This window comes from Abramis brama, assembly GCF_963993115.1.
Source record: "Abramis brama genome assembly, chromosome: 4".
Lineage (NCBI taxonomy): Eukaryota > Metazoa > Chordata > Actinopteri > Cypriniformes > Leuciscidae > Abramis > Abramis brama.
Window position 1 is genome coordinate 42,127,466 of NC_139966.1, and position 15,846 is coordinate 42,143,311.

At 36.6% G+C, this 15,846-nt stretch overlaps 2 protein-coding genes across 3 annotated transcripts in view; both read left to right on the forward strand.

Annotated features, from left to right (window-relative positions):
* Positions 1-4,346, forward strand: part of cacna2d4a (calcium channel, voltage-dependent, alpha 2/delta subunit 4a) — a 38,258-nt gene extending 33,912 nt beyond the window's left edge. The window contains exons 35-40 of the mRNA XM_084113043.1: positions 75-130; positions 286-306; positions 504-621; positions 2,817-2,932; positions 3,282-3,364; positions 3,504-4,346. Of these exons, the coding sequence (XP_083969169.1) occupies positions 75-130; positions 286-306; positions 504-621; positions 2,817-2,932; positions 3,282-3,364; positions 3,504-3,599 (490 nt within the window). The 3' untranslated portion in view covers positions 3,600-4,346. The remainder of the gene's footprint in view (positions 1-74; positions 131-285; positions 307-503; positions 622-2,816; positions 2,933-3,281; positions 3,365-3,503) is intronic.
* A 2,370-nt stretch (positions 4,347-6,716) lies between these two features.
* Positions 6,717-15,567, forward strand: stk38l (serine/threonine kinase 38 like). 2 transcript variants are annotated; one of them, XM_084113045.1, is made up of 14 exons: positions 6,717-6,936; positions 8,128-8,267; positions 8,410-8,461; positions 8,733-8,855; positions 9,730-9,813; positions 10,155-10,278; positions 10,441-10,595; positions 10,700-10,802; positions 12,098-12,159; positions 12,233-12,350; positions 12,476-12,599; positions 12,803-12,898; positions 13,065-13,156; positions 14,116-15,567. In XM_084113045.1, the coding sequence occupies exons 2-14, from the start codon at positions 8,140-8,142 to the stop codon at positions 14,241-14,243; spliced, it is 1,389 nt and encodes a 462-aa protein (XP_083969171.1). In that variant the 5' UTR covers positions 6,717-6,936; positions 8,128-8,139; the 3' UTR covers positions 14,244-15,567. The 2 variants fall into 2 exon arrangements, with proteins under 2 accessions (XP_083969171.1, XP_083969170.1); XM_084113044.1 differs by lacking the exon at positions 6,717-6,936 and having other exon boundaries at positions 8,095-8,267.
* Positions 15,568-15,846: the final 279 nt, after the last annotated feature.

The window sequence follows — 15,846 nt, forward strand, 5'->3', positions numbered from 1 at the left end:
ACTGTTTTTCTGCTCTTTACGACATCAGTGACTCAGTTCATCGCTTGTAGAATCAGACGTTTTTTCTCCGCCAGGTTTTTACTGGACTTCAACATCTACGGTCTATGGCATTCCGATCACTTTGTGGAGGGTATGTGTAAAGTAAACTAGATCTAAATACTGCATTCATTTGTGTTACTCACCTGTTTGTATGGCCGTTCCTGTGTCTTCCTTCATCTTCACCTTCATCGTTTGCCCTTTTATTTCTTTAATTCTGTAACCTTCCTTCATCTTGATGTGTCACAGCCAAAGCCTTATTCCATTCAGGTAAGTGCCGTTTCCATCACTGTGTGTGATATTGCTTGTGCTGTGTGTGAAAAAGAGAGAGCAGAGAAAGATTTGGTCATGGCTTTCATGTTGTTATTCATGACCAAAAGTGATTTTATAATGAAAGTATCCTATAGCTGATGTTATTTGAGGATACAAGGACATTGCATTCTTTAATCCATGGGTTTGCTTTGTAGCTGGTAAGAAGTCAAAGGGAGGCATTCTGCAGCCATGTGACACTGAGTATCCCAGCTTCGTCTACGAGCCGTCAATCAAAGAAACCAACAGCCTGATCAAGTGTGGGAGATGTCAAAAGTAAGAACTCACATAGATCATTTGACCAAAGATGGTATTGCAATGCAATTTCTTGTTATTCATACATAAAAATATACATATATCAAGTCGCATTTGCAAAACGTAAAATTGTAATTACGAGAGCCTTAAGTTGTTCTTAGATTTATAAATACATACTGTAGTTTTTAACCATATGTTTGAAATACAGTATATTCTGTGCTCAGTATATTTTATATATATAAAAAAATAAGTTGTAAGTGTTGAATTATAAAGTCACAATTTCAAGACACAAGAGACGGAGGGCAAACAAAGTCCTATGCTCTCAGTCAGCTCTAATGCCTTCCTCTCTATTTGACGCCCTCTAGTGACAAATTATATACTGAAAAATAAGGTTGCAGTATAACTAAAAAGTAATGATTTAATATAGGCCAGATTAAGCATATTGCCAATCTAGACAATTACAGTAATATAAGGTTTGTTTCGATATTCTTAATCAATATTAATGAATATTAGCTGGTTAGTTCAAATGTTTTGACATTAAATATCAATTCAGGGTAGATTTGATAGGTAGTGTAGAACCTACTGTATTGTTCGTGCCTACTCTAGTACACAAACTAATATGTGTGTGTGTGTGTGTGTATATATATATATATATATATATATATATATATATATTATTAATCATTCCCTTACTGGGGGATTAGCCCAGTTGTTTGTTTTTTTTGTACATAAAATCCTAGAATCGCCCCTGGGATATGCCAAAAATATGAAAGAAAATAACCGTTTTTTAAAATTTCCAGAATAGTTTACTTACTAACTAATAATGGCTAGGAGTATTATAGTCCACATCTTTTTTCATAGTGCTTGAAAAAGTGAATATGGTACATGCATATATTTATTCAAATTTATACAGTTCTCAGTTTACTTGTGGTCTTCTAATTAACGTTATATGTTAAGGTGATTTCACTTCAGGTCATTTTCGTGCGTAGTGTGTTTTTCTTTTGGCACTGATAGCACAACTAGCAATATCGAATATTTTAGAAACATTATAATGAAGTAATACAAATGACCTTATATGTATGGTAAATGTACAACGCGATACTGATTCTAGTGGAAAGTTGCTATGGTTACCTCCTGTCACGTACTGGCTTGACTTGATAATACAGATTCAAGACGCTTGACGCGGATGAACCATGAAATCACATTTAGGACGGAAACGTTTCTCCTGTGCGTTTTTCACGTACAGACGACACCATTGTCAAAATGATCCCGTTCACACGGATTCGCGAAAATGACTTAAAACGCTGTATTATGCTCCCAGGCCAGTAGTTGATGTAACTTTGTAAAGAAAATACGCATGCGCACGACGTCACCGTTTTCAAAAATTTCCGTTTTTGTAGTTTATAAACGACATCGTTTTCAACTAAAAAGTAACACTTTTTATCCGTTTTGGCCATTCGTTTACATGACAACGGCGTTTTGGGTGCCTGAAAATGGGTTTCAAAGTTCGGTCTCCATGTAAACAACAAAAACGCGAATCTCTGAAGATGATGAAGTCATGCACATGCGTATTACGTGTTCAATCTATAGTGTTTCATCGCCATCTAATGGCCTGGCAGCAGAATACAGCGTCGTTTTAGTCACTTCACCGTTTTAAGCATATCTTTGTTGTGTAAACATACCCTTAGATAATCATGGAATCGTTTTCAAAAACTTGCACTTTAAAACCAGTTTTCAAAAGTTTTCAGTCCCGCAAAATGCTGTTGTCATATAAATGAATGGCCAAAATGCATAAAAAGATTTTACATTTTTAGTTGAAAATGGAGTCCTGTAATTGGCCCCTTAATGACAAAATAGTAATGATAGACAGGTGCAGGTGATTAGTTGACATTGTAACAAACAAGGGCAACTATGAAAAGATAACAATGGAGACAAGGGAACCGGGAACTAAATATACAGGACCTGAACCTTATGTTCAACAAGAAAAGACAAAAGGATATCAAAACAAATACAAGACACAGGGAAATCGTGACACCTCCCTAGGTCATCGAGACTTTTATTTTGATAGCGGCTCATGTAACTTTTTGTGGTTATTGAAATGTTGTTTAAAAACAGTCCGTTTGCTCTGGATTAACTGTTACTTTTTAATAAAGTTGTTCTTCAATAAGAATACCATTAACTAGACTTGATCTCTCTGTTTCTTTTATTGCACGCAGGGTGTTTGTAATTAATCAGATTCCAGACAGTAACTTGCTGTTGGTGGTGACTCAGGCAGATTGTGACTGTTCTCGGCAGTACGCACCCATCACCATGGAGCCCAAAGAGGTCAAATATATCCTTAAAACCCCAGCTAAATCATTCTCCCCAGACCACACACTGAGGAGATGAATCACAGTTTTGAATGAGATCAGTTTAGTCACTTAAAGGTGCAAACAGTAAATTTACTTCATTAGAAAGGACAAATTTCACTCAAATATCTGGGTGCACCTTTAAGTAAATCAGATTAAATGTATGTTCAAACATATCTTTATACATTTTATAAACAAGCAACCAACTGTATAACAAAGTATATTCTATTTAAAAATATATATATATATTTGTGAAATGAATTGGGATCTGCTATAACGATGCTTTGTTTTTATTCTTGCTTTTTCTTCATTTTTTTCTTAACCGCTGAGCACACAATGCCTCAGTCAAATGTGACCGCATGAGATCTCAGAAGATACGAAGAAGGCCTGAGTCTTGTCATGCTTACCACCCTCAAGTAAACACTCGCATACTAGACGGCTCTCAGACATGCATTGCAAGGCTGCCTTCTGATTACAATCTGTCTACCTACAAAATAAGATTTTCAGATATTAAGAAATCTCTGATACATATTCTGTGTATCTTGTCTGTTTTAGGAAAATGCCAAGGACTGCGGAGGGGCTGTGGCAATCAGCCTGTCCGTCATGCTGTTTCTAGCCTGTTTATCAGTGTCTGCACTCATCCGTCGATGACAGAGGGCCCTGTTAAATGCCCAAGAGAGTCAACCATAGTGCACACACTCAACACAGCATGTTTTAATTAGCAATAATATGAGTTTAAACTAGAACACACCAGTTTTCTACAGTGAAAAGTCTTTAATATCAAGTGTACTGTATGTAGCCTTACTCATTACATTTGACAAATTTGTGGATTTTTTTTTTAAACAGTGCTGGGATTTTATGTCTTTGTCTGGACCAAAATGAGACCCACACAAGGATGAACAGAAGCCAAGCTTCATTGAACTATGACATTAGAGAAGGGAATTTGTGGCCAGTAGCTGACTGTAAATGACTGTCTCTCTAGCCTATATGAAGCAGGAGAAAAGTGCACATTGTGTGTGTGTGTGTGTGTGTGTGTGTGTGTGTGTGTGTGTGTGTGTGTGTGTGTTAGAGAGAGAAAACAAGAATATTTAACATTGCTTTTCACAGCTGTCTTTGTCACCAGAGGACTAATACGTTATATGAAAATGTCTCTCAGAGGATGTTTCAGGAAGATGTGTTGTATTTAAACCTTTGTTTTTTGGTTGTCTGTTCTGCAACTTGCACAATGTGTCAATTATAATAACTATGCATTATTAAAGGTACAATATGTAAGAATTTTTAATCAAAATATCCAAAACCACTTGCAGTGTTATATATTTCTTTCAATTATGTACTTACATTATCCTAAATGTTTCCAAGAATTTGAAAATTCAGGGAAATTAAAAATTTTAAATAGTGCCCATCCCTTGTCACTTGTCGCCTGTCAATGACGTAATACCCGCGTTATCCCTGGTTTCCGCTTGTACTGCCATAGTAACCATGGTGACAGATGTGGACAGATGTTTCATTCAAACATTATGGACCATGGCAAGCAGACTTTGGGACAAAAGGAGAACTAAAAGGAGGAACTATCGGCGTGGCGTTTTCGAGATGCGTCCCCGTCAGTGACAAACTTTGGCTTGACAGAGACGCTCTTGCATACTTTATTAGACAGGTGAGCAAATGTACATAAAACTAATCAATGTTATATAGCTCGACATGATGAAGTGTTAGAATATGATCATTATGTTATTCTAATGTTGATCTAGCTTACTGCGCGTCTCGTATAGCCAACAAACTAACATACAATAACATAAGTTTCAACACTCTCAAAAGCAGTTTAGTATGATAGTGTAACGTTAGACCAAGTGAAACAGCGCTGCGTTACCTCACAAGTTTCATCGTCTAATAAACTGACCTGTGTGAGTAGTAATTCAGCACTTGCGGGTAGTTCGGTAGAATGAAATGTCCTTATTCCTTATATCCGCGGGACTCATGTGTGGCACTGATATCTGTCTCTCATTAGCAATCGTGCCCTGCTTCATTCCACAGTCATGTTAAAAAACATCAATGTATTCACTCATCCATAAACATTATTAGATCCATCAGCATGACGGCAAGTTCCATAATTCCGCTTATCACTGCGTCATCAACCTACGCCTTTGTTATTGTACGAGGTTAGCGACCCCTAGCGGCAGAAAAAAATACATATTGTAGCTTTAATTCAACAGAGCTTTATCGTCATTATTGATAATTATAAACCTCAGTCAGATTAAATTACAAAAATGTGTAATGTTTACTTTCTTACATTAAAAATATTTTAGTGAGTGTTTTCGCTCAAGTATAAATGAACAAGAAATATTTTTTTTTAAGTGTGTATGTGGATTGTTTTTTTCAAATGTAACTGTTAATTGTGAATATTGCATTTCAGGAATCCCATGTATCATATTGTACACCCAAAACTTAATTTTGAAATGTTTTTGAGTTAAAAGATGAACACCAGCAGTTTATGCTGTCTACACACACACACACACACACACACATATATATATATATATTTATTTATTTTTTTACTTTTGAATGGTAATGCATCACGTTTTCTTAATATTGAGAGTAATAAGAAATGATTCTTGAGCACCAATTCAGCATATTAGAATCACTATTCATTTTCAATAATATTTTACAATAATACTGTTTGTTCTGTATTTTTCACTAAATAAATGCAACCTTGGTGAGCATAAAAGATGTCTTTACTATTTACAATTTAAAATAATGGTTTTCTATTTTAATATACTTTAAAATATAATTTATTCCTGTGATGAAAAACTTAATTTTCAGCATCATTACTTCAGTCTTCAGTGTCACATGATCCTCAAGAAATAATCATTCTAATATGCTGATTAATTATCAATGTTGGAAACAGTTGTACAGTTGCTTAATATTTTTTAGAACCTGTAATACTTTTTTCAGGATTCATTGATGAATAGCATTTATTCAAAATAGAAATAGAATATAAATCTTAAGTGTCACTTTTTATCAATTTATCACATCCTTGCTGAATAAAAGTATTAATTTCTTTCAACAAAAAAAAAAAGAAAGAAAAAGATTACTGATCCCAAACTTTTGAACGGTTACAAAGTCAAAGAATCATGAAAAAAGTATTACGGTTATAAAACTATAAAAAATATAATAAAAATGTAAATATTTTATTATTATAAAAATGCAGCACAAGAGTTTCCAACATTGATAATAAATCAGCATATTGGAATGATTTCTGAAGGATCATGTGACACTGAAGACTGGAGTAATGATGCTGACAATTCTGCTTTGCATCACAGAAATAAATTATATTTTAAAATATATTAAAATATAAAACCATTATTTTAAATTGTAATACTATTGTGAAATATTACTGTTTTTGCTGTATTTTTTTTAATCAAATTAATTCAAGCTTGATGAGCATAAGATACTTCTAAAACATTATATTATGCTTTATTTTGGAAAATTATATTCAAAAACATTAAAAATAGTATTTTTCCAAACTTTTGACCAGTAAGCCTTCATATATTATAATGTAATGGAGAATAATAGAAATTGGCAAAATAGCCCATATAGTAAACCATTTAGACCAAGCAAAACATCGTTTTGCTTGGTCTAAATGGCTTACTATCTGGGCTATTTTGTCAATTTCTATAATTTTCCATTATTCTATTGTGTTATCGTCTTTTTTGTCAACTTTTATTTTGGAAAATTGTCATGGGCCGTCAGGGACTCTTGATTTGTCAGCGTGAGCGCGTGCGGGGAGGAGGATCATGATCATCAGAGTCAGCGCAGCTCCGCAGCAGCAGCTCAACAAACACATCAGCCTGAATAAGAGAATAAACATGAGCGATCACTGAGCGACTCAGCTTTGCCTTGTCAACGGACGGCCATTCAGTGCGCTTTATTTTATCCTTATTTTGATCCCCGGGTGTCCGGCAAACTGTCTAATCTGGAGGAGGACGGGGAGGTGAGAATTTACAAATATGATGGTGGAAATAAATCACAGTGGTGGTGCTGTTCTAAATCATCAGCTTTATGCAGACTGAGGCTCATAATACATGATACAGAAGCAGATGTGTGATAATCGCAATGCTTTTTTTGTTATACATCACCTGTCCATTACGATGTTGTGTGTTTTTGATAGACAAGGTATATTGATAAATAAATGTAGTCTAAATTTGAACACGGCCATCTATATGGTGCAACCGCGTCAATGTATCTGTTTTATCAACCTGTCAAACTGCATGTCACGTTCGCAAGGTCACGCACGCAGACGAGAGGCCGCGCGCGCTCAAATCAAGTTTTCGTTTACCCCACAATGGCCCGTATTCAGTGACCGCAGCATGAGCAGGTGCAGTAACGTCCTCCTCAGTCCCGAACGGGTAAATGTAACAAACAAACAATGCTCAGACATCAATAATGCTAATTAAATAAAAGCACAAGAGCGATTCGGTTTTTAGGCACGAGGCTGCAATTATTTGAGCTTCAGAACAACAACACTTTTGTTTGCGTGATATTGCTTAAAATACAGTTTCATTAACAAGCAGTTAATATCGAATATCTCACGTCTCAGGCAAAAACTGGTCAGTTGGTTGCTATAATTCTTCTGTCAACGAAAATAGTTCAAAAGAAGCCAAACCATCAAGTTGTTGTGCGTGTATCCACACAGCAACGCGCACAGACTGAAAGCCGGTCTGGAATATAGATTTCCTCACAAAGCTGAATCTTCTGAATTCACTCGTTGCAAACTCCACTCCGGGTTTTTCCATTGTCGTAGGCTACTAATGTGAGAAACCCACTCGTACCGATGATTAACGAGCCTCTATTTTAATTTACCCCAGTGTTATTTTGTAATTGCGATACAAATCAGCGATATAAATCAGATTAAATAACGAAATTATATTGTTAAAATATTCAAAAATGTAAAATGAATCTTTTGGCTATATTTGTTTATTGTTGGTCATGGTGACTGATGATGATAATTATTAATATTATTAATAATTACATTATGATCTACAAAATAATATAATTTACATTATAATTATTAAAATATTTCATAGACAAACATGTGATTTGTTCATAAGTAGGGCTTTTTGGTGGAGGTTGCATTCATTTGTATTCCGAGAACTCTGCTTTGCAAATGATTTTCCTGTTACAGACCAGCGTGGCCATGACGGGAGGCATGGCAGCGCCCCTCCCCATGAGCAACCATACACGTGAGAGAGTCACCGTGGCCAAACTCACGCTGGAGCACTTCTACAGCACCCTGCTCACCCAGCATGAGGAGCGGGAGATGAGGTAACCATGGCAACAGCGACCCGCTACACCTGCTTCCTCCAGCCATATCACTCAACGTATCAATTCAATCAAGTGTTATTTGATTAGAATAAATCTATTTCGTTGTGACTGGTCATAATGCAGTTGTTCTCCCCCGTTTCAGGCAGAAGAAGCTGGAGAATTTGATGGATGAGGAGGGTTTACCCGATGAAGAGGTGAGATGCCCTCAGAGAATCTATCTATACTGACCGTAGAGCTATTATTCTGGTTATATTCTGAATGACTTTCTGAGTTAATAATCACAGAAGTGTCAACAAAGAAAAAACTGGTTTTGCTTGTCTGCGAAGTGGTTTGAATAGGACTCAGACTGTTTGCTTAGTGCTTAGTTACCCTGCTTTGAGTACGCCAGATAGATTTAATGTATGACTATGACCAAAAGAGTATTCAGTATATTTGGCTGAGTAGTGTCTGTTTTTTTTTTTGTAGAAGAGCATGAGGCGCTCTCTGCACGCTCGTAAGGAGACGGAGTTTCTGCGTCTCAAAAGGACCCGCCTTGGTCTTGATGACTTTGAGTCCCTCAAAGTGATTGGGAGAGGAGCGTTTGGAGAGGTGTGTCCATTGCTGTGTTCCAAACTTTGATGTGTACTGTCTTCTCACAAGCAACATCCTAGCCGAAATGGAAGTGACTGATATGAAACGTTCTTCATAAGCTAGCCACATACTATAAATGGCTCTCTTCATGTGAAATAGAGACTCGACTCACAGTTGGTGTTAAACATAGACCTGTTTTATATGGATTTTTCAGTATTCTATGAAATATATGTATAGTTATAATCTTTCTCTCAATTTGTCCGCCATATTGAATCTTGAGCTTGTGCAATGCGTTCTGGGATTTCCTTTTCCAATAAGTACAATGATAAACTCATAATGTTGATCCCTACTTTTAGGAGCACACCTATAATGCTCTAAAATGTTGTCTAGTTAGGCAGCTCTTTAGGATTTGAAACAGAGCCATTGTGTGTTTGTACCAGTGTTATTTAAGTACTATATATATACTATTTTAGTGTTTATTAATAGTTTGAATTAGCCTATATTTTTATTATTTCATTTTTCATTTTAATTTGTTACATTTCTTATCACTTTATTATTTTTGTTTAATATTTCTACATTTTAATTTATTTTTATTTCAGTATTTTTAGTACTTAAACTTATTTCAGTTAATTGCCAGGGCAAAATTTCTAAATGTTTGTTTAGTTTAAGTTGTTCATTCAATATTTATATTTTATTTCAACTTTATTTCAATTAACAAAAATGTTTTTAATAGTGTCAGTTAACAAAACACTGTTTTTTAGTAATCATCCTCATCGACTTCTTTGTTTTTCCAGAATTTTCTGGAAAGGAATTTAATCACTATGAAGTAAAGTTAAACTTACATTTCATTGAAAATCTCAATGGTTCTCCACAAATGTTGTGTTGTGTTCAGGTGCGCCTGGTTCAGAAAAAGGACACAGGTCACATTTATGCCATGAAGATCCTCAGGAAAGCAGACATGTTAGAGAAAGAGCAGGTATGGACAATCGATTCCATTCAAAGCTGCAGTAAGCGATTTCTGCAAAACCAAAACAAACAGGCACCTACCCAAAAGGATCACACCCCTATCCTGACAGCTCCACCCCCAAATTCACAAACACGCTATGCAACACAGGCACCTCCTCCCTAATGATTGGACACGCCCCTTACTGCTGATTGGATACAAGTGCGTTTTGGTGCTCGGTCCAATCCAATTTTAACAACGTTTCTCAGAAATAGCTTACTGCACCTTTAATTCAGCAATCTCCGACAGTCACCGCTCTGCCATACCGATCCACTGATTATATCTCTCCTCACCTGTATGTCTCCCTGCGGCAGGTGGCTCATATCCGGGCAGAGAGAGATATCCTGGTGGAGGCTGATGGCGCCTGGGTAGTTAAGATGTTCTACAGCTTTCAAGATAAACGTAATCTGTATCTCATCATGGAGTTTCTGCCTGGAGGTGAGGACAGATGTACAACATGTCACATGTGCTTTACTGATGTAACAGTGAGAGATTTAGAACTGGAAAAGTACTAACAACAGTCTGCTCATAGCAGCACCATGGAAAGTCCTATTTTTAGAGCAGCTGCCCAGAGGCTGTAACTCTTGAGTGTGTGTTCAGGAGATATGATGACTCTGCTGATGAAGAAAGACACACTATCGGAAGAAGCTACGCAGTTTTATATCGCAGAGACGGTTCTGGCCATTGACTCCATTCACCAGCTGGGCTTCATTCACAGAGACATCAAACCTGACAACTTGCTGCTTGACTCCCGGGTGGGAATTCCTCTTTATCTCTCTTATTTACTCACACACAAACAAAATAACATCTTAAACTGAAATGAACACCTCATAACAGACTGTGTCTTTATGATTTGTAGGGTCATGTCAAGCTGTCTGACTTTGGCCTCTGCACAGGCTTGAAGAAGGCCCATCGGACTGAATTTTATCGGAACCTCACGCACAACCCTCCCAGTGACTTCTGTGAGTAACCAACATACGTACACAAATTACACAAATAATTTTTTAATCTTTTACTACAAATAAATTAAATAAGTCATATCATAAGAAATAAATTTACCTTGACTATGAAAGCATACTACAACTGAGTGGTTCGCATGCAGGGAACCAGGACTCACGTGGGGGCCTCAACAAACTTCCAAGGGTGCCTTAAAAGCATTTAAAATAAGACAAAACAAGTAAATATCTAGATAGGTCTTATTTTTTTTTCATTTACCACAGTCTTGGAAATCCTAAATATTTGAGGAAGCCTCATTTTATACATGTAATTTCCAGACCTGAAAAAGTCAAGGAAATTAATTAAATCTTAATTCCATGGGGATTTTATAATGAATATACATGTATCTAATTAAGCTCTAAAATGTTTTATTAGGTAGAAATTGTGAGTTAAAATATTTAAAAACAAATATTTTATCCAGTAAATCACAAACAATTGGAAAAGTCATAGGGCCTTCAAAAACTGTTGTACACAGTGGAGGGCACTGAGTTAAAAATGTTAAGAACCACTACTGCAACTTCCTCCTCAGTTTAAAAAGACCATTTATAGATGATGCCTATATCAGTGATGCCTATTCAATACTCAGAAAGCTTTTCTTCACAGTGATAGTGAGGTAATAGAAATAGGATAGACTAATTACCAACAGAGTCCCTTACCATTCCAGTCTGACTTTGACACAAAATAGCAAAATAACATGTTTCCATCCACCTATTTTTATGCGCATTTTGGGATATCACATAAAAAAAAAAAAACTCTGGAAAAGCCAAAATGCGCATAAATTCTAAAAATGTGCATAAATAAATGTTTTTTTTTCTGATAAGAAGATATGCACTAACTACGATGGAAACAAAATAGTTTAATCCCTTTACCGAGTAAATCCCTCGATGTGTAACAAAAAACTCTTTGTGACTTTACACCAGGCATCAAAACGCAAGTTAGCATGACAGCGTTAATTCTGTTTCTGAGCGCTCTGAGACTCAAATAATTTACAATGTAGGAAAAAAGAGCCACAGTGGCTTCCCTGATTGCAGCAACTATATTTGCTCCATCTTTATATTTTCCTGGAAATTGCTGTTTTGTTCTCCAAACATAAGGGAGGAACGCTGCTTTATGCTTTTTTTTTTTTTTTTTTTGTGCACAAGTTAAATTTAGAAAACTTTGGATGGAAACATGATGTTATAAGTAGACCTGAAGGGATAAAAAAGTATGGCCCTTTTAAAGAAAAAATTAACTGTATTTGCTCTGCTTCAACCTCCTTTAGCCTTCCAAAACATGAATTCAAAACGGAAAGCAGAAACATGGAAGAAGAACCGAAGACAGCTGGTAAGAGAGTGTCTTTGTGTTACAGAACAGAAAATTCCTGATAGTATCAATGGCTCATTCCTCTCATATACAGGCATATTCAACCGTCGGGACGCCGGACTATATCGCCCCTGAGGTCTTCTTGCAGACGGGCTACAACAAGCTGTGTGACTGGTGGTCTCTTGGAGTGATAATGTATGAGATGTTGATAGGTTAGTAACTTCAAAACACTAAGTGAACGTGTTCAGATCAGGCCAGTCATCGCTTTCTGTAAAAGCCTTTTACTGTAGCCTTTTCCTGCGCTGAAACAGGTGTTTGTTTTGTTTTCCTGTTCCAGGCTACCCACCCTTCTGTTCCGAGACGCCACAGGAAACCTACAGGAAGGTCATGAACTGGCGAGAAACGCTAATTTTCCCCCCAGAAGTCCCCATTTCAGAGAGAGCCAAGGACTTGATCCTTAGGTCAGAAACATTACCATATCCGTTACACAACCGAAAGCAGTCGATTTACTGCACAATTCGAAAAACAAAACACCACTGAACTTTTGAGGTTAAAATGATTGTTTCCTTCAAGTAAAGAGTGCCACCGCTTTTGAAAACGAGCTTGTCATTACTTGAGGTCATTTGAAATTTGATCTGACCAAACTGTATGATAATGTTTTCAGGTATTGCACAGATGCAGAAAACAGGGTTGGATCAGGAAGTGTGGATGAAATCAAATCTCACCTTTTCTTTGAGTCCGTGGACTGGGAGCATATCAGGTACAACTGCGCACACACTGTTCTGTGTTCTTTACGTCATCGCAGTGTCGCCTAGAACGGCAAAAGCGCTCAAAATGTTAATGTAATCAAGCTTTTTGTGCGTACGATCATAGAGAACCACTGTTTGAAGTTGATAACTAAAATTTAACTGTTTCACTGCTCACAGAGAGAGACCTGCTGCTATTTCCATTGACATCAAGAGCATTGATGATACATCCAACTTTGACGACTTTCCAGAGTCAGATATTCTACAGCCAGGTACCGTAAACCATTTTTGATAATAAGTTCAAACTTACAGACATACTGTACATAATCAGAAATGATTTTGAATCGGCATTGAAATTGTGCAATCTCCACAAATTTAAGACCTGTTCACAGCCAGAATAATCATAAAGATAGCTATATTATATAGTTCAGTGCTCAAAGTGGGCCGGTACGCAATCTTTAGGAAACACATGTTGCCGGTACTTTGTGACTCGAGTCAAAGCGTCAGTGTCAGGGTGATTAGTAATGACATCCCACTACCCAGGGGGCACTACGTGAATTACCTCTCATCTCAACAAATCACGTGATTGCAAACAGAGTCAGTCTACCCTATCGGAAGTTCTCTTTTATGATACTAATTTGAATAACCTGAATGAATGACATTGACTGTAGAGGCTAGTCGTGCAAGGAATTCCGTATTACTATCATACAGTTCTGCGATTACTATTTTAGCCTGGCTTCAGAAGGGGACCAAAAGGACGTGTGAGTTAGACACAGACATCGTGCGTGAGCAGAAAACTAAGCTAACCAGCGGTACCAATGAGAAGTCTGCTGCTGCTACAGCAGACTTCTCATTGGTACCGCTGGTTAGCTTAGTTAAACACCTGAAGCAGCAGCAAACGTTACTGATTTTCAAAGACCATAAGCTTGGCTCTAAAATATGTATACTTTAATTTCATGTATAAAATATATTTCAAATGTGATAATGATTAGCATTTTCCAGCCAGTGCTCAAGAGAGTACCGACACTTTTTTTTCCACTGCAAGCACTCATTTACTTTTCTAATAAGATGACTAATAAGGATAGCTTTATTAGCATCCACACCACTCTGTTTATCAGTGCACACTACAGTTATGTTGTCTGCCGCTTTAAAATCAGAGCTCTTTAATTTTATAAATGCATTTCATGTCTCTATTGGTTGTTCTGACTATCCTCTTCACCAATCATTTCAGTGACAAATGTAACAGAACCAGACTTCAAGTCCAAGGACTGGGTTTTCCTCAACTACACCTACAAACGCTTCGAGGGACTGACACAGCGTGGCACCATCCCCACTTACATGAAGGCGGGCAAGGCTTGAAACTGGAACAGATGGTCTGGAAGAGAAGGATTAGAATGTAAATGACAATTCATATGCAGATATCTGCAGATGAAAAGCTTATGCACTGCCGCTTTGTGCTACACATTAGACCTGTTCTCAGAGGAGTCCCTGGTGACGATAAAAAGGAAAATGAAAAAAAAGAAGCATAATTATATGGCCAAACATATGGAGAGAATATCTTGTCCTGCTGCTCTGCTAAAAGGAGACAAAAAGGTTGTCCAAATGCTCTTCAACACTGGATCAAACAGGGTCGCAGATTTAAAAAAAAAAGGGAAGCATATACATCACTGAAGCCTTATGTTCAGAAAATATAGGATGTTTTAACCTCAAACCTCTTAGGTGACAAAACTGCAATAAAGTTGATATCTCTCAGTCACTTTTTAGCTTCTTTCCCCCAGGAAGTTGAGAATCTATATAGACCCAAATGAGATGCACATTGTTAGACATACTGTATACACTGTATAATATAGTTAACTACCTGATGCTGAATATTTCCCACAAGTGTATTTGTGCAGTTGTTTTGTTGTATGATTGCAACCTGCCTAGAAGAAACTTGATGAGGAGATGAACTTGAACGGGTTTATGTCAGTGCCAGTGAGCAGCCAGTCCTCCTCGTCTTGTTCCTGTACATTTCATCCACCCAAAGTCATGTAGTTGATTCAGTTTTGTTTGAGTGTGAGCATTGTTCACCTATGCAACCATTTTTCTTGTTCTGTTGTAACTCATGCAAGATGTAGCTTCAATCAGTGGTTTTTAAGGGAAAATCAATCATAAGAACGTGCCCTCCCAGTTTTTACAAATCTACAGGGTTTAAAAGGATAAAAGTAATTGCTAATTTGCAAGATTTTAGCATATTGTCTGCAAAATTAACATAAACAAAACTTTAACCAAATAACAAGTACACAATGGTCAGTAACTGCCAGTGTATGTTGTGTTTAAAGATTACAAGTTTTAGTGATATAGAAAGGTCATGGAAGTTTTTGCGTTATCATTTACAGAGTTAAAGACATCTCAGCCAGTAACATACAGCACTCGAATAATATGTTCATCCAAATTTAATCATCTCTTACTAGCTGTCTTAGTGGTTGAAGATATTTAGTGTCTTGACATCTGCTGTTGTGCACGACTACAAATGACTGGCCTAATAGAAAGACTGAAGAGAGCAAATGCTGTAGCTTACGTGTAAAAGATTGGTGCTGTTTTTTTTATTATTATTTAATATATTCACTTATGTTAATTTGTTATTTGTTGAATGGTGTAAAAATGTAAAAGCAAGAAATAAATGTTAAAAATGTGGAAAGACTTCACGACTGAAAATCGATGGATGTCAAGCGCCTTCTAGTGGTGACTTATATAACTACAACACAACACATTTTTTCCCCAAAAAAAGTTTACTCAGTGCTACTTTCAAAGGCTCTTTGAAAACGCAAATGATTATTATGTTTATATATATTATATGTAATCATATAAATGATCGATAGTTTGACAAATTAACGTATATTAATAATTTATATGATAATACATAATATAGCACGATGAGTGAGATTTCTTATTGGCTCAGCAGTGTTTGGGATCCGCCTAT